This window comes from Pristis pectinata, chromosome 30 (genome assembly GCF_009764475.1).
Source record: "Pristis pectinata isolate sPriPec2 chromosome 30, sPriPec2.1.pri, whole genome shotgun sequence".
In the NCBI taxonomy this organism is placed as follows: domain Eukaryota; kingdom Metazoa; phylum Chordata; class Chondrichthyes; order Rhinopristiformes; family Pristidae; genus Pristis; species Pristis pectinata.
This window is the reverse complement of record NC_067434.1, coordinates 4,135,268-4,157,065: the sequence shown is the minus strand read 5'-3', so window position 1 is coordinate 4,157,065 and position 21,798 is coordinate 4,135,268. Positions and strand designations below refer to the sequence as shown.

Genomic DNA, 21,798 nt, shown 5'->3' with positions numbered 1-21,798 from the left:
TTAAACTAATCCCATCTGCCTGCCTGTTCATGGTTAAATGCCTCTTAAACATTACCGTTGTATTTGTTTCACCATTTCCCCGGCAGCATGTCCCAGACACCTAACCGCTCTCTGCATTTAAAAAAAACTTGTTTGTAAATCTCCTTTAAACTTCCCCCTACCCTCACCTTAAAGCTATGTGCTCTGGTTTTTGACATTTCCACCATGAGAAAAAGGATCTGACCATCTCCCCCATTTTTTTTTGGAGCGGCCATTGTCGGAGCGGACAGAGTCAGAGTGAGTGGCTTTGGCACAACAGGCTTCGGCATTGATGCGGAGGCCATGGTAAAGGTTTACTATTATTGTTATAACTTTTAAGCAGACTACAGCTAGGTAAGAAAAAAACTAGTTCAGACGGAGGGAAGGCAATGTGCTGCAGCTGCATGATGTGGGAGCTAGTGGACCCTGCTGTGGTGCACGGTGACCACATCTGCAGTAAGTGCTTGAGGCTGGAGGGACTTCAGCTCAGAATTGATGAGCTGGAGTCACAGCTTCAAACACTGTGACGCATCAGGGAGGGAGAGAGTTATGTAGATGCTGTGCATCAGGAGGCAGTCACCCCCCCCCCCCCCCCCCCCCCTTAGAGCTGGTACTTCTAGGGTCCAGGAGGCAGATAAATGGGTGACTGTCAGGGGAGAGAAAGGGAAAGGGAACAGGCAGACAGTGCAGAGGACCCCTGAGGCTGTTCCCCTCAATAACAGGTATTCCACTTTGGATGCTGTTGAGGGGGATGACCTACAGGGATCAAGCGGCAGTAGCCAGGTCTCTGGCACAGGGACTGGTCCTGCTGCTCAGAAGGGAAGGGAGGAGAAGAGGAGGGCAATAGTGATAGGGGACTCGATAGTCAGGGGAACAGACAGGAGGTTCTGTGGGCATGAGCGAGAATCCTGGATGGTATGTTGCCTCCCGGGTGCCAGGGTCCAGGACGTCTCTTATCGGGTCCACAGCATTCTTGTGCGGGAGGGAAAGCAGCCAGAAGTCACTGTACATGTTGGTACCAATGACATAGGTAGAAATAGGGATAAGGTCTTGAAAAGTGAGTTTAGGGAGCTAGGCAACAGGACCTCAAGGGTAGCAATCTCAGGATTGCTGCCAGTGCCACGTGATAGTGAAGGTAAGAATAGGAGGAGATGGCAGGTGAACGTGTGGCTGAGGAGTTGGTGCATGATTTTTGGATCATTGGGATCGCTTTTGGGGAAGGTGGGACCTGTACAGAGTGGATGGGTTACACCTGAAACTGAGGGGGACCAATATCCTTGCAGGCAGGTTTGCTAGTGTGGTTCAGGAGGATTTAAACTAGTTTGCAAGGGGCATGGGAATCGGAGGGATAGGTCAGTGGAAGAAGTGCATGGAGTAAAGTCAGATCTAACATATAGAGAGGTTTTGAGGAAGGAGAAGCAGAGTATAGGGTATAAAAGTAGTAAGATGGATGGGCTAAAGTGCATTTACTTAAACATAAGAAGCATCAGGAATAAGGGTGATTGAACTGAGAGCTTTGATAAGTACATGGAACTTTGATATTGTAGCTCTTGCAGAGACTTGGCTGTCACCAGGGCAGGAATGGATACTGAATATTCCCGGATTTCAGTGTTTTAAAAGGGATAGGGAGGGGGGGGGAGAAGAGGAGGAGGGGTGGTGTTACTGGTCAGAGATACTATTACAGCTGCAGAAAGAGTGGATAATGTAGCAGGATCCTCTCTAGAGTCAATATGGGTGGAAGTTAGGAACAAGAAAGGAGCAGTTACTCTACTGGGAGTATTCTATAGGCACCCTGGTAGCAGCAAGGATACTGAGGGGCAGATCGGGAGGCAGATTTTTGGAAAGATGCAAGAATAACAGGGTTGTTATGATGGAGACTTCAACTTCCCAATATTGATTGGCACCTGCTTAGTACCAAAGGTTTAGATGGGGCAGAGTTTGTTAAGTGTATCCAGACGGATTCCTGTCACAGTACATGGACAGGCCGGACTAGAGGGAATGCCATATATTAGATCTAGTATTAGGTAATGAACCGGGTCAGGTGACAGATCTCTCGGTGGGTGAGCATTTGGGGAACAGTGATCACTGCTCCCATAACCTTTAGCATTGTCATGGACAAGAATAGGAGCAAAGAGGACGGGAAGATATTTAATTGGGGAAGGGCAAATTATGAGGCTATAAGGCTAGAACTTGCGAGTGTGAATTGGGATGACATTTTTTGAAGGGAAGTGTACTGTGGAGATGTGGTCATTATTCAGGGATCTCTTGCAGGATGTTAGGAATAAATTTGTCCCAGTGAGGCAGAGAAGAATGGCAGGGTGAAGGAACCATGGATGACAAGAGAGGTGGAACATCTAGTTAGGAGGAAGAAGGCAGCATACATGAGGTTTAGGCAGCAAGGTTCAGATAGGTCTCTTGAGGAATATAGAGTAGCAAGGAAGGAACTTAAGAAAGGGCTGAGGAGAGCATGAAGGGGACATGAAAAGTCCAAGGCATTAAGGAAAACCCCAAGGCATTTTTCACTTATGTGAAGAGCAGAAGGATGACGAGAGTAAAGGTAGGACCAATTAGAGACAAAGGTGGGAAGATGTGCCTGGAAGCTGTGGAAGTGGGTCAGGTCCTCAATGAATACTTCTCTTCAGTATTCACCAAGGAGAGGGGCCTTGAGGACGCAAAGGACGGTGTTGGTAAGGTTAGTGTTCTAGAGCATGTAGATATCAAGAGGGAGGATGTGTTGGAGCTGTTAGAAAATATTAGGACAGATAAGCCCCCGGGGCCTGACGGAATATTCCCCAGGCTGCTCTGCAAGGTGAGGGAAGAGGTTGCTGAGCCTTTGGCTAGGATCTTTGAGTCCTCATTGTCCACGGGAATGGTACCAGAGGACTGGGGGTGGCAATATTGTCCCCTATTCAAAAAAGGTAGTAGGGATAGTCCAGGGAATTATAGACCAGTGAGCCTTATGTCTGTGGTGGGCAAGCTGTTGGAAGCGATTCTTAGAGATAGGATCTATGGGCATTTAGAGAATCATGGTCTGATCAGGGACAGCCAGCATGGCTTTGTGAAGGGCAGATTATGTCTCACAAGCCTGATAGTGTTCTTTGAGGAGGTGACCAGGAATATTGATGAGGGTAGTGCAGTAGATGTGGTCTACATGGATTTTAGTAAGGCGTTTGACAAGGTTCCACATGGTAGACTTCGTCAGAAGGTCAAAGGGCATGGGATCCAGGGAAGACTGGCCATGTGGATTCAGAATTGGCTTGCCTGTAGAAAGCAGAGGGTTGTGGTGGAGGGAGTGCATTCAGATTGGAGGGCTGTGACTAGTGGTGTCCCACAATGATTGGTTCTGGGACCTCTGCTTTTTGTGATTTTTATTAATGACTTGGATGAGGGGGTAGAAGGATGGGTTGGCAAGTTTGCACGACACAAAGGTTGGTGGTGTTGTGGATAGTGTAGAGGATTGTCGAAGATTGCAGCGGGACATTGATAGGATGCCACAGCTGGGCTTGAGAAGTGGCAGATGGAGTTCAATCCGGAGAAGTGTGAGGTGGTACCACTGTAGTACGGAGTGGTACAATGCAGGGTTAGAGCAGTGCAGTTCTAACAGACGCTGACAACACACACCTCATACTGGCAGTACAGAGCACGGCCAACAACTCCCAAACAGATCAACAAATACTGACAGTGCATGCCACAGACAATGCAGAGCAGACCCAGTGCAGTTCAACAGTTAATGCACAACCTAGGCAGTGCAGTTCCAAGTTTTCCTCTTCCAACAAGGCAGAGTGCAAAGTTAATGGCAGGATTCTGGGTAGTGTGGAGGAGCAGAGGGATCTGGGGGTCCATATCCACAGATCCCTGAAAGTTGCCTCACAGGTGGATAGGGTAGTTAAGAAAGCTTATGGGGTGTTAGCTTTCATAAGTCGAGGGATCGAGTTTCAGAGCCTCGAGGTAATGATGCAGCTCTACAAAACTCTGGTTAGCCCACACTTAGAGTACTGTGTCCAGTTCTGGTCGCCTCATTATAGGAAGGACGTGGAAGGATTGGAAAGGGTGCAGAGGAGATTTACCAGGATGCTGCCTGGTTTAGAGTGTATGCATTATGAGGAGAGACTAAGGGAGCTAGGGCTTTACTCATTGGAGAGAAGGAGGATGAGGGGAGACATGATAGAGGTGTACAAAATATTAAGAGGAATAGATAGAGTGGACAGCCAGCGCCTCTTTCCCAGGGCACCAATGCTCAATACAAGAGGGCATGGCTTTAAAGTAATGGGTAGGAAGTTCAAGGGAGATATCAGAGGATGGTTTTTTTACCCAGAGAGTGGTTGGGGCATGGAATGCGCTGCCTGGGGTGGTGGTGGAGGCAGGTACATTGGTCAAGTTCAAGAGATTGCTAGATAAGCATATGGAGGAATTTAAAATAGAGGGATATGTGGGAGGAAGGGGTTCGATAGTCTTGGGCGAGGTTTAAAGGTTGGCACAACATTGTGGGCCGAAGGGCCTGTATTGCGCTGTACTGTTCTATGTATCCACACCTCTCATAATTTTATACACTTCCATCAGGTCGCTCCTCAGCCACCCACACTTAAGTGAAAACAATGCAAGTTTGTCCGACCTCTGCTTACAGCACATACCTTCTAACCCAGGCCACATCCTGATGAACCTCTTCTACACTCTGTCCAAATCCTCCACATCCTTCCTATAATACTGCAAATGTACTTCAAAGTCTGGTGTTGCAGCCTCTGGGGCTGGGGAGGGGGCGGTGTTTGGGGGGAGTCGTGGGGTATCGAACTGCAGCTTCTATTAGATGTAATGTTGGGGTTGTGATTTGGAACTGCACTGCCTAGGTTGTGCATTAACTGTTGAACTGCACTGGGTCTGCTCTGCATTCTCTGTGGCATGCACTGTCAGTATTTGTTGATCTGTTTGGGAGTTGTTGGCCGTGCTCTGTACTGCCAGTATGAGGTGTGTGTTGTCAGCGTCTGTTAGAACTGCACTGCTCTAACCCTGCATTGTACCACTCCGTACTACACTGGCCCTGCAATGCCCTGCTCTGCACCACCTGGGGTGCACACTAGTTGCTAATATTTGCCAGTATTTGCCAATCTTGGGTATGCACTGTCAAAGTGTTTGTTGTCCTTTTGAGCTGCACTGCCCTAACCCTGCATTGTACCACTCCGTACTACACTGGCCCTGCAATGCCCTGCTCTGCACCACCTGGGGTGCACACTAGTTGCTAATATTTGCCAGTATTTGCTAATCTTGGGTATGCACTGTCAAAGTGTTTGTTGTCCTTTTGAGCTGCACTGCCCTAACCCTGCACTGTAAACTACTCTGTACTACACTGGCCCTGCATTCTCTGTTCTGCGCCATCTGGGGTGTGCGCTGCCAGTATTTGCTGATCTGAGGCATGCACTGTTAGTATTTGCTGTCCTGTTGGGAACTGCACTACTCTAACCCTGCATTGCATTGCACTGCCCTGTACTGCACTGACCCTGCATTGCACTGGCCCTGCATTGCACTGACCCTGCATTGCACTGGCCCTGCATGCTCTGCTCTGCGGCAACTGGGTGTGCGGGCGGGGCCGGCGAGCACTCGGAAGCCGGAAGTGTTGCAGTTCCCCGAGAGTGCGGATCGGGCGGCGCCGGACACCAGGTAACCGTGGGCCGGGCCGGCGGAGGGGGTCCCCGGGCCGGGGAGGAGGGTGTGTCCGGGGTCCCGGGCCGGCGGAGGGGGTCCCCGGGCCGGGGAGGAGGGTGTGTCCGGGGTCCCGGGCCGGCGGAGGGGGTCCCCGGGCCGGGGAGGAGGGTGTGTCCGGGGTCCCGGGCCGGCGGAGGGGGTCCCCGGGCCGGGGAGGAGGGTGTGTCCGGGGTCCCGGGCCGGCGGAGGGGGTCCCCGGGCCGGGGAGGAGGGTGTGTCCGGGGTCCCGGGCCGGCGGAGGGGGTCCCCGGGCCGGGGAGGAGGGTGTGTCCGGGGTCCCGGGCCGGCGGCGGGAGGCCCGGTGCCCCGCCGGGTGCAGCGGCTGGGGTTCCGAGCCCGAGCCCCCGGCTGTGTGAAAGGCCGGGCCAGCGCCGGGCCCTGAACCAGTGCTGCTAGTTACTAGTTAGTTTCGCTAACCATTACAGGCTGCTGCCCTCACTGGGACTGCTGCCACTAGTAGCTACAGGTAACGTGGTAACTTGTGGCAGCAGTTGCTATACCAACCACTGGTCTGTGTTGAAGTTAGCTGAGTGTTGGTACTTTGGTGAATGAAGTGACTGCCGCAGGAATTCACAGGCCAGGAGGAGGCCTTTCGGCCCATTGTCCACGTGCTGGCCCAGGACATACACTTCCCAGCGTTTGGCCCTTGGCTTCCAGTCCCGGCCTGAGTGCTGGGGTGGGTAGTCCGTAACTTTGGTGAGGTTAACGGTTTATTAGGAATGTATGAACTTGTCGGATGGTCTGTAACGTATCCCAGTCAGCTCTTCCCCGTGAAATCGCCATTAGGTATCGCAAGGTTTTTGAGTGTGGGGGCCGGCATTCTGAGGGGTGAAGTCTGGGCAGTGTTTGGGGTCTGGCTGTTGCATTCCTTGCCCAACCCGAATTACCTGCTGGGATGTTGTAGGGGGCAATCACATGGGGTGGGTGTGGTGTCACCTAAAGACCAGAGTGGGTAAGGATGGCAGACGCTAATGCACCCTGATATTTTAAGAAAGGAGGTATAGTAATCCAGTACACTCGGGACTTTGCTGCCAGACTGGCAGATTTTCCAGACTAGTTGGGATTTCCAAGTATAATTGGAGTTTGCTGTAGAGAGAAAATCGGGAATTAGAGACCAGTCAGCCTGACATCGGTGGTGGGGCAATGCTAGAGCGCATTATAGAAGCTGTGATGACAGAGCACTGCAGAAGACTGACATATGGGATAAAGTCCACATAGGGAAATCGTGCTTGACAAATCTACTGGAATTTTAGAGGAAGTAACCAGCAGGATAGACGAGGGAGACCCAGTGGATGTGGAGAATTTGGATTTCCAGAAAACTTTTGATGAGGTCCCACATAAACAATGCAGAATTGAAATGCATGTGAGTGGGCTTAAAGTATCGATGTGGATGGAGAACTGGTTGGCCAACAGAAACAAAGAGTAGAAATAAATGTACTTTTTCCAAGTGGCTGGCAGTGACAAGTGAGAATACTGCAGGCTGGGACCCCTCCTATTCACAATATTTATCAATGATTTGTATGAGGGAATTAAATGTGATATCTCCAAGTTTATGGATGGCATAAGCTGGGTGAACCTTGAGGAGGATGCAAAGATGTTCCAAATTCATTTGGAAAGGCTACATGACAGATCTGGTATAATGAGGATAAAACTGGCATTTTAGTGGCAATAACAGGAGGGCAGATTATTTCCTAAATGGCGATGGATTAGGAAGGGGTAAGTGAGACCTGGGTGTTCTTGTGCACCTGTTGCAGTAGGTACAGAGGAGATTAAGGAAGTGAGCGGTATACTGGCCTTCACAGTGACAGGACTCAAGCATAGGAGCAGGAATACTTTGCTGCAATGGTAGAGGGCCTTGGTAAGATCACACCTTGAGTTATTGTGTGCAGATTGGGTGCCTTTGTCTGAGAAAGGATGTCCTTGGAGGGAATTCCATGAAGGTTTGCCAGGCTGACTCTTGGGATGACAGATCCGGCAAATAGAGAGCCATTAAAGTTTAGATGAATGAAATCTCACAGAAACCTATAAAATTCTAATAGGACTGGACAGATTAGATACAGGAGGGACATTCTTGTTGGTGGGAGAGTCCATGATTAGGGGTCACAGTCCAAGAATAAGGTGTATTCCATTTAAGATATGAGAAATTTCTTCTCCCAGAGAGTGGTGTACCTGTGAAATTCTCTACCGCAGAGAGCAGTTGAAGTCAATATATTGACTCATAACCATGAGAGAGATTTTACGTAGCTCTGGAGAGATCAAGGGGTATGGAGAGAAAGCTGGAACAGGGTATTGAATTTGGATGATCAGCCATAACCATATTGAATGATAGCAGGTATGAAGCATGTACTGCCCTTGTCCTGCTATTTCCTGTGTTGCCTCTCCTGAAGAACGTTAGGGAACCAGATTGGTTTTATGACAGTCCTGTGGTTTTCTGATCAGAGTGACTAAAACTAGCATTTTTTAAAATTCCAGGTTATTAAATAAATTTAAATTCCACAGCTGCCTTGGTGGGGTTTGAAATTCACGAGTATCTTAACTATTGCATCACCAGTGAATGTGCTGAGTAAGCATCTAAACCTGTTCTTGAGTCAAGCGGTGGGACTGCAACAGATTCTAAGTTTGATTTGGGGTAACAGTAGCATTAACAAACTGGTAGCAGTTGGTTTATGAAAGAGGATTGATCCTTGTAATTTTTATTTGTGTGGTGGTGATACTATCTGGTATGTAAAACTCTCCAACTTGGACTCCAAGCAACGTCATTCGAGAACATTTAAAATGCTTCGTCTAAATAGTGCATTGTAGATGTCTAACGACTCGTGCTCTGTAGGCAAACATAATGGCTATTTTGTACATTGTAAAATCACATGTATTAGTTAAAGAGCAATTAATCTGCTTTTCAAAGAATGCATGTCAGGACAGGGCAACTCTGATTAGTGCAGAGGAATCATGCAGGAGGGTCTTGGGCCACAGGCCAAGATTTGGGATGATTGACCTGTGTCAGCCAGAGGAGGGGGAGATCTATTTTGTGTGGTATACTTATAATATAAAATGCACTGAGTGGAAGGATAGTGAAAGTAAATTGAAATGGGTGACATAGTAAGCACTCCTTGCCATACAGCACAGAAATAGCCCCTTTAGCCCGATGATAGCATGCCAATCATCAAGCACCCATTTACAGTAATTTTACCCGAACTTACTTTATTCTGCTCACATTCCCACCAACCTCCCCCACACGAGAAACCCACGAGTCACAGGGAGAACATGCAAACTCCGCACAGACAGCACCAGAGGTCAGGATTGAGCCAGGATCACAGGAGCTGTGCTGCAGCAGCCTTGTGTGTGTCACCAACCTGAAAGCACTTGTAGGGTGCGGAGGTAATGAGATCAGTCGGAAAGCTCTTCCAAAGAGTTAGTAGCATCAGGATGGGCCGAGTCTGTGAACATTTGCATCACTGGTAGGGAAGGCCTTGCTTTATCACCTGATCTGTGAGTAAACAGCTCGGACACAGTCTTCCTACTGGGATTTCCCCAAGAGCTACACTGCCAATATAACAGTGTCAGTGGTGAGGAGCTGAATATAATTACGGTGGGTTATAATGTGCAAAATTCTATGTGTAAAGTTACAGGGGGTTGAACTAGAGCTGATGGGAAGGATTCATTTCCCTTAGCAGAAGAGTTGATAACAAGGGAGGGATAAACTTAAGGCAGTTAGAGGGGAGTTGCGAGCTTCCTATCACTGAGAGTGGTGGAGGTCTGGTCCTCACTGCCAGAGAATGCTAAAGGCAGACAATTGGACTTAAAAAATCAAAAAGCTGCATATGCTAGAAAACTGACAGAAGAACAGATAATGCTGGAAACACTCAGTGGGTCAGACAACATCAGTGGAAAGAAACAGATAATGTTCTGGGTGTTTGACTACAATGTGTCTTTGACCTGAAATGTGAACTTGAATTCACATTAATGAACAGACACGGCCTGACCTGTTGAGTCTTTTCAACATTTTCTCTGGGCAAAGAGCTTTCAGTTTGAAATGTTAGCTCAGGTTTTCTTTCCACAAATGGGAGTTCATGAAACCAAAAGCCCGAATGAGAGATTAAACCAGATTGGTTTTTATGGCTATCACAGACACAATGGGCTAAATGGTCCCCACCTATAACGTACATGTCTACAGTTCTATGCGTAGTACCGGCCTCTGGGACCAGTGTTACCAGATTTGAGGAACAATGTAACACAAGCCAGTCTGAGCTTGCTGTACACAGGCATCTAGCAGAGTTGGGAGCATACTAAACAATGTAATCCTTCCTCACCAAACTCCGAACAGTCCAGCACAGACTTAGGGCAGATTAAAAAAAAGTTTGCAGGTACATAGAGCCAGTAGCCCAAACATGCCCCACCCGAGAAAGGAATGATGGCATGCACCAGCCACGTGCACCCTGATATTGGAACATTTGAAAGGGTTGGTGAAACCTTGTGATCTTTGCATCCCCTGTGAAGGTTGTGTTCTGAAAATAGGGTAAATGTGCAGCAACCTGAGCAGACGTTCCTTCTCTTTAGTTAGAAAATAATTGAAGCAAATATAACCCTTCCATGAGAGCAGTTGCACGTTTGTGTGTTCACATTTATAACAATGGTCTATCTTATCATTTTTATATCTGGCCCAAGTAAAACTAGGGACATCACAGGATTATCCTGACTTCAGTATACCTGGCTTGGGAGGGAGGGAAGGATTTTGACAATAGAACATTTATCAAACTGTAGAAAGTATGTTCACGTGCTTGTGTACACATCTGGGGGCACAATTTATGATGCCTTTCGTGGTAGAATATCCTGGCAAGTTGCTGTCCGAGATTGTGGGATTGGAGCATGCCAAAAGCCCACACAATATCCCAACAGGAAGCATTATGCAACAGGAACATGGTGAAGATGTTTAAGATAAGATCTAAAATCCAGTTTTTCAGGAAACTAAGCTTCCACCACCCAGCCTCAGCTCTGTCTCAGAAGAGTGACGGAGTGTGGTGTGGTCATATCCTGGAAATTCCACTTGTATAATCTAATATTGTTGATCTAATAATTCCTTCAAATAAACTGTAAACAATTCCAAATTGTGGTCTGTGCCAACCCAGGATTAAGTTGAGGTGCACTTTCCGTAAGAACCTCCTAGAGAACAGAGTTCAGGCATGTTAGCCAATTGATGCAAGTTGGATTCAGACTGGTTCCATGTGAAAGACTGCGTGTTGACTCACTGCTTCACCCAGTGCTGCTGTGCAATCATAACTTCAGCTGCACTTCATATTTTGCTGTGGCAGCTTTTAGGTTAAACCAGGAAGCCATTGTGTAATGGTGACAAATCCTCCTTAAGAATGATAAGACTTCTCTTGCTATTTAGAGGCACTGATTGACTGCAATTGTGGAGAGTTTTGCTTCCGAGTCAGACTGCAGATTCAAACTCCACTCCTGAGACTTGAGCACCTATTCCCAGCTAAAACCAGGCTACTCAACACAGAGCAGGAGTGGGACCTGTGACTAAAATAGTCTCAGGGAAATGTTTCCAATTGCTTATTAATCCCACATGTCTGGCACGGTAGTGTAGCGGTTAGCGTAACGCTATTACAGCACCAGTGACCCAGGTTCGATTCCAGCTACTGTCTGTAAGGAGTTTGTATACTCTCCCCATGTGTCTGCATGGGTTTCCTCCAGGTGCTCCGGTTTCTTCCCACTTCCAAAGACGTACGAGTTAGGAAGTTGTGGGCATGCTATGTTGGCGCCGGAAGCATGGCGACACTTGCGGGCTGCCCCCAGAACACTGTACGCAAAAGACGTACTGTACATTGAAACATACAGTACATTGAAAAGTACATGTGACTAATAAAGACATCTTATCTTTAGACCTTTTTCTGGTTCGTGCATTTCTATTATGATGTCTGCAGCTGGCATTTGTATAGCACCTCTTATATGCAAGTCCCTCTCTTCATGAGTTGTGCATTGGAAATGTGATTGGAAAAAGAAGGCACACTGTAGCTAATGAGCTTCATTAACTTTCTTGCAGAACACAATTAATCCTTTGCCCCCCTAAATAGTACCAGCAACACGGTTTTAATCCCAAGTATACTGCCTCCCATTATACAGCTCAACATGCTGGGTTTGGATATTTTGGCTGGAATTCTACTCAAAATGAGCAATGAATATCATTTTTTACCTGATGGCTATGCTCTGTCCTGTCCCTAATTTCACAGTTTCATTAACAAGGGGTCAAGGATAACATTGAAATAAATATATTCACTTGGAGCACAAGCATATCTTCCTAAGAACCTAAATAGAAGCAGCAGTATCCTATTCATCCCCTTGTGACTACTCTGCCATTCCATTACATCAAAGCTGATAAATTTTTGCTTTGGTGCCACTTTCCTGCACTGACCCCATATCCATTTGTTTTTATTTCAAAAATAGACTTTATTCATAACAAAAAATATATACAAAAGAAGAAACAGTGCAAGAACATTCATGTTCATTACATTCAGTAGTGTTAACCTATTTTTTAAAGCCATAGCACCATTGCCACTAATGTGGCCCCCTGGGATGACACACTCTTTCATTGTTCGAGGGGCTTCCCCACCCACCTCTGCCCCTCTGTGTGCGGTAGCGGAAGGAGCCCGGACTGTGGTCCTTCCCCACAGAGCTTTGCATTGGCTGCACCGAGCTTCAGTGCGTCCTTCAGCACGCACTCCTGAAGCCTGGACCGTGCCAATCGGCAGCATTCCCTTACGGACATCTCGCTCTGCTGGAACACCAACGAGTTTTGGGCAGACCAATAGGCATCTTTCACCGAGTTGATGACCTTCCAGCAGCACTTGATGTCTGTTTCGATATGTGACCCTGGGAACAGCCTGTAGATCAGAGGGTCCTCTGTTACACAGCTGCTGGAGATGAACCTTTGCCTCCTTCTCCACGTCTTTTTAGCAAATCTACAATCTGCAAAGAGGTGACTGTCTCTTCCCCACCACAGCTGTTCCGAGGGCACTGTGCGTTAGGGGTTGATATGTCACCTGGACAGGAGGGATCTGACTGTGAGAGCCCCCCGGCAGCCAAGCGAGGTCTTGGTGCTTGTTGGTGAGTTCTGGCGAGGAGGCATTCTGCCAAATGATTTGGACACTTTGCTCAGGGGACCACCCCACAGTATCCATAGAGTCCCTGTCCTGCACTGTCTGCAGTACCTTCTGTGCTGACCACTGCCTGATGGACTTGTGGTCAAAGGTGTTTTCTTGGAAGAAATCTTCCATGAAGATTCCATGTAGTGTGACAACGTCCAGTTGACTGGGACGTTGATGCCTAAAAATCTGTCAGTTTGCCTGTTGGACAAACTCACCATCCCAAGAATCAATGTAGCGAACCTTTGCAGCACCCTTTCTTGGTTAGGGAGACCAGACCTCGATACAATATCCCCCCTCCCCAACCGAGATCTCTTCGTAACCTCCTGAAACTCGCACCGCAATCCAGCTTCGCGTCATCAGCAGACTTGGATATACTAAACCCAGTCTCCACAGCACTCCACCAGTCACTACCCCCTAACCAGCAAACATACCTGTGCCTTCCTAATTGCTTGCTGTACCTGCAGCATGTTAACCTTCAGTAATTTGTGTACGACACAAGTCCTACTCTCTTTTATAGTTACTAACTGACCTTCAATCCAGTGTGTAAGGCCCAATCCCATGTGCTGTAATTTTGTTTCATAACTTCTTGTGTGGCATCGTATCAAAGGCCTTCGGAAGGCACCATATCCACTGGTTTCCCCTTATCTGTTCTGCTGATTATAGCCTCAAAAACCTCTTAACAGATATACATAGAACAGTACAGCACAGAAGCAGGCCCTTCAGCCCACAATGTTGTGCCGAACTAATTAAGGTAATGACACCTAATTAAATTAATCCCTTCTGCCCGAACATGGTCCATATCCCTCCATTCCCTGCACATTCGTGTACCTATCAAAGAGCCTCTTAAACACCTCTATCCTATCTGCCTCCACCACCACCCCTGGCAGCACATTCCAGGCACCCACCACTCTGTGTGTAAAAAAAACTTGACCCACACATCTCCTTTGAATTTATCCCATCTCACCTTAAATGCATGCCCTCTGGTATTAAATATTTTGACCCTGGGAAAAAGATAGCAGCTCCCTACTCTATCTGTGCCTCTCATAATTTTATAAACTTGTGTCAAATTTTCCCTCAGCCTCTTCCACTCCAGAGAAAACAACCCTAGTTTGTCCAGCCTTTCTTTATATTACATGCCCTCTATGTCAAACGTGATTTTCCTTCCATAAATATCTGTTGACTGTGCCCAATCCTATTTATAGTTTTTATATTCCCTCTTAGAAACAGAACATAGAAAACCTACAGCACAATACAGGCCCTTCAGCCCACACGTGCCGAACACGTCCCTACCTTAGAAATTACTAGGCCTACCCATAGCCCTCCATGTACCTATCCAAAAGTCTCTTCAAAGACCCTATTGTATCCGCCTCCACCACTGTTGCCGGCAGCCCATTCCACGCACTCACCACTCTCTGAGTAAAAAACTTACCCCTGACATCTCCTCTATACCTATTCCCCAGCACCTTAAACCTGTGTCCTCTTGTGGCCACCATTTCAGCCCTGGGAAAAAGCCTCTGACTATCCACACGATCGATGCCTCTTATCATCTTATACACCTCTATCAGGTCCCCCCCCATCCTCTGTCGCTCCAAGGAGAAAAGGCCGAATTCACTCAACCTGTTTTCATAAGGTATGCCCCCCAATCCAGTCCAGATTCCTGTAAATCTCTTCTGCACCCTTTCTATGGCTTCCACATCTTTCCTGTAGTGTGGTGAACAGAACTGAGCACAGTACTCCAAGTGGGGCCTGACGAGGGTCCTATATAGCTGCCACATTACCTCTCGGCTCCTAAATTCAATTCCATGATTGATGAAGGACAATACACCATATGCCTTCTTAACCACAGAGTCAACCTGTGCAGCTGCTTTGAGCGTCCTATGGACTCGGACCCCAAGATCCCTCTGATCCTCCACACTGCCAAGAGTGCTATATTCTGCCATCATATTTGACCTACCAAAAAGAATCACTTCACACTTATCTGGGTTGAACTGCATCTGCCACTTCTCAGCCCAACTTTACATCCTGTCTATGTCCTGCTGTAACCTCTGACAGCCCTCCACACTATCCACAACACCTCCAACCTTTGTGTTATCAGCAAACTTACTAACCCATCCCTCCACTTCCTCATTGAGGTCGTTTATAAAAATTACAAAGAGTAACAGATCTCTGAGTTACACCACTGGTCAACAACCCCCATGCAGATTATGACCCGTCAACAACCACTCTTTGCCTTCTGTGGGCAAGCCAGTTCTGGATCCATAAAGCAATGTCCCCTTGGATCCCATGCCTACTTACTTTCTCAATAAGCCTTGCATGGGGTACCTTATCAAACGCCTTGCTGAAATCCATATACACTACATCTACTGCTCTCCCTTCATCGATGTGTTTAGTCACATCCTCAAAAAATTCAATCAGGCTCGTAAGGCAGGACCTGCCCTTGACAAAGCCATGCTGACTATTTCTAATCATATTATACCTCTCCAAATGTTCATAGATCCTGCCTCTCAGGATCTTCTCCATCAATTTACCAACCACTGAAGTAAAACTCACTGGTCTATAATTTCCTGGGCCATCTCTACTCCCTTTCTTGAATAAAGGAACAACATCCGCAACCCTCCAATCCTCCAGAACCTCTCCCGTCCCCATTGATGATGCAAAGATCATCACCAGAGGCTCTGCAATCTCCTTCCTCGCCTCCCACAGTAGCCTGGGGTACATCTCATCCAGTCCCAGTGACTTATCCGACTTGATGCTTTGCAAAAGCTCCAGCACATCCTCTATCTTAATATCTACATGCTCAAGCTTTTCAGTCTGCTGCAAGTCATGACCACAATCACCAATATCCTTTTCCATAGTGAATACTGAAGTAAAGTGTTCATTAAGTACCTCTGCTATTTCCTCCGGATCCATACACACTTTCCCACTTTTACACTTGATGGGTCCTATTCTTTCATGTCTTATCCTCTTGCTCTTCACATACTTGTAGAATGCCTTGGGGTTTTCCTTAATCCTGCTCGCCAAAGTCTTCTCAAGGGTTAGGAGAAGATGCAGGGAATCGGACCAAGAATGCCATACAGAGATAATGTGGAGACAATGCACTCCTTAAATAGTGTTTTTCATTTAGATTCCAGCATCTGCAGTCCTTTGTTTCTCTCCGTAGAGCATAGATGGTTAAGGAGTACTCACAGCCAAGAGATTCCCGAGAATAAAGAAAGAAATCCCATTTTCAGTTAGAGAAGATAAAGGTTTAAAATAATTGGGATTAGACTCTGAAGCAGGTGGAAGAGTGGAAAAGAAATTGAATAAATACAGTAGGGGGGAAATGCTTGTAACAGGTTGTCATCAAGGCTACGAACACCCAATTTATGGACACTCCATACATAAGAACAAGTGTTGGGGAGACCGGTGCGATGGATGGGGATGGATTTGCTGGTTTCTGCAAGGCTGCAGGCATATTCTGCTGGGTGGAAATGGGCATTTCTGTGTGCTTTCTCTCCCCACAGCCCCCCGCGACAATCGGGGGCTAGGTGTAGCTGAGCAGAGCTGGGAGCCCTGAGCAGACTCACTCACTGACTCACTGAGTCCGTGAGGCCAGCTGGCAGCCACTCTTCTGCTGACTCTCCTGTCACAGCCGTTTCTGTGATCCACACGCTGTGTTTGTTCATTTCCGACTTATGAACAATTCGGGTTACAAGCAGTTCTCAGAAACAGAACCCTGTCACAGTCTGTACTGAGAAAGACAGGGGAGTGGACCCAATTGGCAAGAACTTCCATTCAGCTTGCATAGGTGTAGTCTCAAACAATGACCATAAAATGGTTGTTCTCAGTAACTTGTGGGATCTTGCTGTGTATAAATGGCTGCCAAGCTTGCTGGCAGCTTTTCAAGTAATCATTGGCAGTGAAGCATTTACAACATTCTGTGGGTGTGCTACTATTATAAATAAATTCCCATCCAGCAGCAACAGATGAACCCATTTTCTTGTGCCCTCTCACTCTTCCAAACCCTTGTGTATTTCTTGGATTTCTGGACAACTCGCCCTTGTTCTTCCGTGGATATAGGGCCAAAAGAGAGAGAAGCCAACTCTTTCTGTTTTTGAAACATTCCCCAAATCACCTCAGCCATTTTTTGTAGATCTACCTTGTTTTCTGAATGTATCCTTACAACATACTGTGCATTGTAGCCACAAATTGTTATCAGATTCAGATTAATTTATTGTCATCTATACTAGGGTTTAATGAAATTCCTTGTTCCTGTGAGGGTCGCAGAGTAAACTTTGGTTGTGTTTGGAGTCCAACAATTCATGTTCCTATAAATGCCTTTTGATTTGTACAGAATTAAAACCTTCAGCTCCTGAATAAATTCCTGAATGGTGTCCATCATAAATCCTCTTTCCGATCCTCTGTAATTTCGGTTTGAGAGGTCATCAAGTAGCAGCGATCAAACCTTGGCTACCTGCCTCACCCCTTTAGATGAAATAGAAGGAGGAGTAGGCCATTCAGCCCGTCAAGCTGCTATGCCATGCAATAAGATAATGTCTGACCAGGTCTTGGCCTCAGCTCCACTTTCCTCTCCGTGTCCTATTCCTCTTGAATCCCCATTAGTCCACGATCCACTTGTTTTGGCCTTGAATATACTCAGTGGCTCTGCCTCCACAGCTCTCTGGGGTAGAGACTTTCAAAGTCTCAAAACTCTCTGAGAGAGGAAATTCCTCCTCATCACTCTTAAATGGATGGCCCCTTGTTCAGAAGCTATACCCTCTAGATTCCCTCAATAGGAGAAACACTCCCCTCATCATTGACCTGATTAAGCATCCCCAGAATCTTACATGCCTCAGTAACATCCCCTGTGAAATCACAACCTCTGCCACCAACCAGGACAGGGTTGGCAGGCATGTCACCAACTGCAGGCTCCCCTCCAAATCACACGTCATCCCGATTTGGAAATGTATCACTGCTCCTTCATCATCACTGAGTTAGTCTTGGAACTCCCTCCCAACAAGACTTTGGGAGCACCGACACCAGGACAGGCATGGTTCAACTGAGATTTCACCACCATCTTCTGGAGGGCAGTTAGGGATGGGCAATAATGCTGGCCTTGCCAGTCGCACCAAACCCTGAGAACAAATTTATATCAAAACCCATTCCAGCTGTAGTAATTTGACATACGGAAGGTGCTCTGAACATGTGACATGATAAGGTATTATGTAAATAGAAACAGTTTCTCAATTTGATAGTTATGCCTCTCTGAGGAACCTGCTGTCACTCGCTCTGGTTGACGTGATTATGTGCTGTCAGTTCTGTGTGCTGTTCTTTTCATGTGTCGTTCTGTGCATTTCCCATCCAATTGTGACGTTAAGTGGAAAGAGTTAATCTTCAGAATCAGGTTTATTATCACTGACTTGTATGACGTGAAATTTGTTGTTTTGCGGCAGCAGTACAGCGCAAAGATTTAAAAATCACTCTAAATTACAAAATAAATAAATAGTGCAAAAAAAGGAATAACGAGGTTGTGTTCATGGGTTCATGAACCGTTCAGAAATCTGATGACGGAGGGGAAGAAGCTGTTCCTAAATCGTTGAGTGTGAGTCTTCAGGCTCCTGTACCTCCTCCCCAATGGTGGTAATGAGAAGAGAGCATGTTCCTGATGTTGAGGGTCCTTAAGCGATGGATGCCACCTTCTTGAGGCACTGACTCTTGAAGATGTCATCAATAGTGGGGGGGGTTGGGCCCATAGTGGAGTTGGCTGAGTCTACAACCCTCTGCAGCCTCTTGTGATCCTGTGCAATGGAGCCTTCATACCAGGCAGTGATGCAACCAGTCAGAATGCTCTCCACCGTACATCTATAGAAATTTGCAAGTGTGTTTGGTGACATACCAAATCTCCTCAAACTCCTAACAAAGTAGAGCTGCTGGCGTGCCTTCTTCATGATTGCATCAGTGTGTTGAGCCCAAGATAGATCTTCTGAGATGTTGACACCCAGGAACTTGAAGCTGCTCACCTTTTCCACCACTGACCCCTCAATGAAGACTGGTGTGTGTTCTCCCGACTTCCCCTTCCTGAAGTCCACAATCAATTCCTTGGTCTTGCTGACGTTGAGTGCGAGGTTGTTGTTGCGACACCACTCAACCAGCCGATGTATCTCACTCCTGTACGCCTCCTCATTGTCATCTGAGATTTTACCAACAACAGTGGTGTCATTTGTGAATTTATAGATGGCATTTGAGCTGTGCCTAGCCACACAGTCATGAGTGTAGACAGTGTAGAGCAGTGGGCTAAGCATGCATCCTTGAGGTGCACCTATATTGACAGCGAGGAGGAAATGTTATTACCGATCTGCACTGACTGTGGTCTCCTGATAAGTCATAGATCCAGTTGAAGAGGGAGGTACAGAGGCCTATGTTTAGAAGCTTATACTGAGGGGATGATGGTGTTGAACGCCGAGCTATAATCGAGAAACAGCAGCCTGACGTTTGTTTTGCTGTTGTCTAGGTGCTCCAAAGCAGAGTGGAGAACCAGTGAGGTTACATCTGCTGGTTGCAGCGGTAGACAAATTGCAGGGGGTCCAGGTCCGTGCTCAGGCAGATCCCGTTCCCTTTTTCTTATTCCCTTTTCCCCTCTGGTCACCTCCCTCTTCCAGTTTCTGCAGTCTGTAAATTTGTACTTTGTACCTGGTTACTCCACCTGTCACTGTGTCACCCAGAATTGTATTTACTTGTGTGAGTCTGATAAAGAAGTGGTTGTGTTACTGGTCAAACAATCCAGAGAGTCTGAGTTCCAATCCCACTATAGTAACTTAAGAGTCTGAATGCAGTTTTTACAAGGGATGCATCAATGCAGGTGACTCTGAACTGCCCTGAAGCATTACTGTATGCTGCTGAGTTCTGTCAAGGGGGCACAGTATCACCTCTGGGCAAGAAGGGATGGGCAATGAATGCTCGCCTTACAGGCAAGAACAGCATCCCAAAATATTAATTAAAAAAAAACAACCTAGCCCCTCTTATTAGTATCGTGAATCAATGTTCATTGGGAATTTCCAGTACTTCCGTACTTAGACTCCCTCCTCAAACCTGGAGTCCTGCTATCATTTCCTTTGTGTAGCTGTGGCTCAGTTCATGATACAATCATCTCTGGGTCTAATGCTGAAGTCCCATTCAAGGCTTGAGTACGTAGTGTAGATGCTGTGCACACTAACAGGTGCTGCACTGTCAGAGATGCTATTTGTTGGCCGAGATGTTAAACAGCTGCTCTTGGGTGGTTGTAAAAGATCCCTTGATATTACTTTGAGGAAGAACAGAGGAGTCCTTTCTGATGTTTTGGTTAATGTTTATCCCTCAGTCAATGTAAATGATGAAGACAGATTAACATGGGAACACGTAATATTGCCTTTGGACAACTACCTCTGTTTCTGGTTGCCTTTGCCCCTCGCTGTTCCAGAATAGTGCATTTGGTTGAGATCTTGAGTTGCTTTCTTGATCTCTTGTCTGCTCAACTTTGAACCATATTCAGGTGTTGCAGCTGTTATTCCTGACATTTCTCTGCTGGAACTGGGTTATTCCTATTTCCATATCCACAGTAGCAGGACTTGATTCAGCCCTTGGGCCACGGAGTTCTCACCAAGGCTCTGACTGGGAAGGTAGATGCAGCTTCATAGTTAACTCCAGCTTTCTAGCAAAACCCTTGCACATTCCCCAGGCTGGCCGTGTAGGGAGAAATAGAGACAGTAAGGAAAGGAAACTGAAGTGGAAGCAGGGAAAAGAAAATTGAGGAGATAATATGTTGTGATGGTTGAGAGTTTCAGAATGAGTGCAGTTTGATCTGCATGTACCAGGCTGTGTTCCTGTATCATCCCTGCACTCACATTCACTGATGGTCCAGTAATATCTCCAACTTAAAATTTACAGTGTGTGTTCAAGTCCAGTCGTGATCTCAGCCTTCACAACAGTTCTTCATCTTGGCTTTTCTTCAGTTTTCTCCTCCTTGCTTCAATTTACTTTTCTTTTACCTTGAGCAGCCATGCCTGGGTCTAAGCTCCAGAAGTGCCTGCGTAATACTCTGCTGAAACCCTCCTCCATGCCTTTCTTATTCCCAGACTCAGTTATTGCAGCACAATCCTGGCTGCCCTCCTAATTTCCACCCACTGTAAACTTACAAACTCCCTTCCTGCATCTTATCCGCTCACCATTCCTAGTTTCTGTTCCTGGCTGAGTAATGACTTGATTTTTAAAATTTGTATTTTTGTTTTCAGATCTCCACATGGCTTTGCCCTCCCCATCCTGACAACTTCCAGACCTACAACCTTCTGAGATCCATGGGCTGCATCAGTTTCACGTCATTGAATTTCATTGTTGGCCCGAAATTCTCAAATTCCTTCCATTAGCTTCTTTGACTTCCTACGTCTCTCTCCTCATTTAAGATGCTGCTTAAAACCCAGCTTTTTGTTATCTGTGGTACAAAGTTAAATCTTCAACAAAAATTTAAAATGCAGAGAGAAGCAGACTTATCGTTTCAAGTCTTTGATTAAATTCCTTGAAATGTTTAACCAAATTAATGGTGCTAAATGAATGCAGATTGTTGTTGAAGTGAGTCTGAATGGCCATGTCTTGTTTGTACTTACAGAAGCTGTGGAATATTGACTAGGCATCTTAGGCTTTCCGTCCAACCATCCAGAATGTCTTACCCTGGCTATCCAGCCTATCCTGTAAGTACCTTGATTGTAAATTCTTCCATCAGTCAAAATACACTTGTACCTAATCACTTTGACTGAAATAGTTTTGAGTCATGGACTTGTGTAAGGCATTTTAATCAGTTGGATGATGTTTGACTCTGTAGTCTGTGACTTGAAGTCAAAAATGTTTTCTTAGATTCTTTCTTGCATTTGTTCTTGTGCTGGTCTCTGCCTCTTAAGTTCCCAGCCAGAAAGAAGGGAAATCATAT

The 21,798-nt window shown here is 46.5% G+C and overlaps 1 protein-coding gene across 4 annotated transcripts in view; it reads left to right on the top strand.

The window, feature by feature from the left end:
- The first annotated feature begins 5,472 nt into the window (after nt 1-5,472).
- LOC127584623 (annexin A7-like) overlaps nt 5,473-21,798 on the top strand; it is a 63,022-nt gene continuing 46,696 nt past the window's right edge. For all 4 annotated transcript variants that reach the window (XM_052041438.1, XM_052041436.1, XM_052041437.1 and 1 more), the window contains exons 1-2: nt 5,473-5,670; nt 21,481-21,562. In XM_052041438.1, coding sequence (XP_051897398.1) covers nt 21,533-21,562 — 30 coding nt within the window. In that variant the 5' untranslated portion in view covers nt 5,473-5,670; nt 21,481-21,532. The remainder of the gene's footprint in view (nt 5,671-21,480; nt 21,563-21,798) is intronic.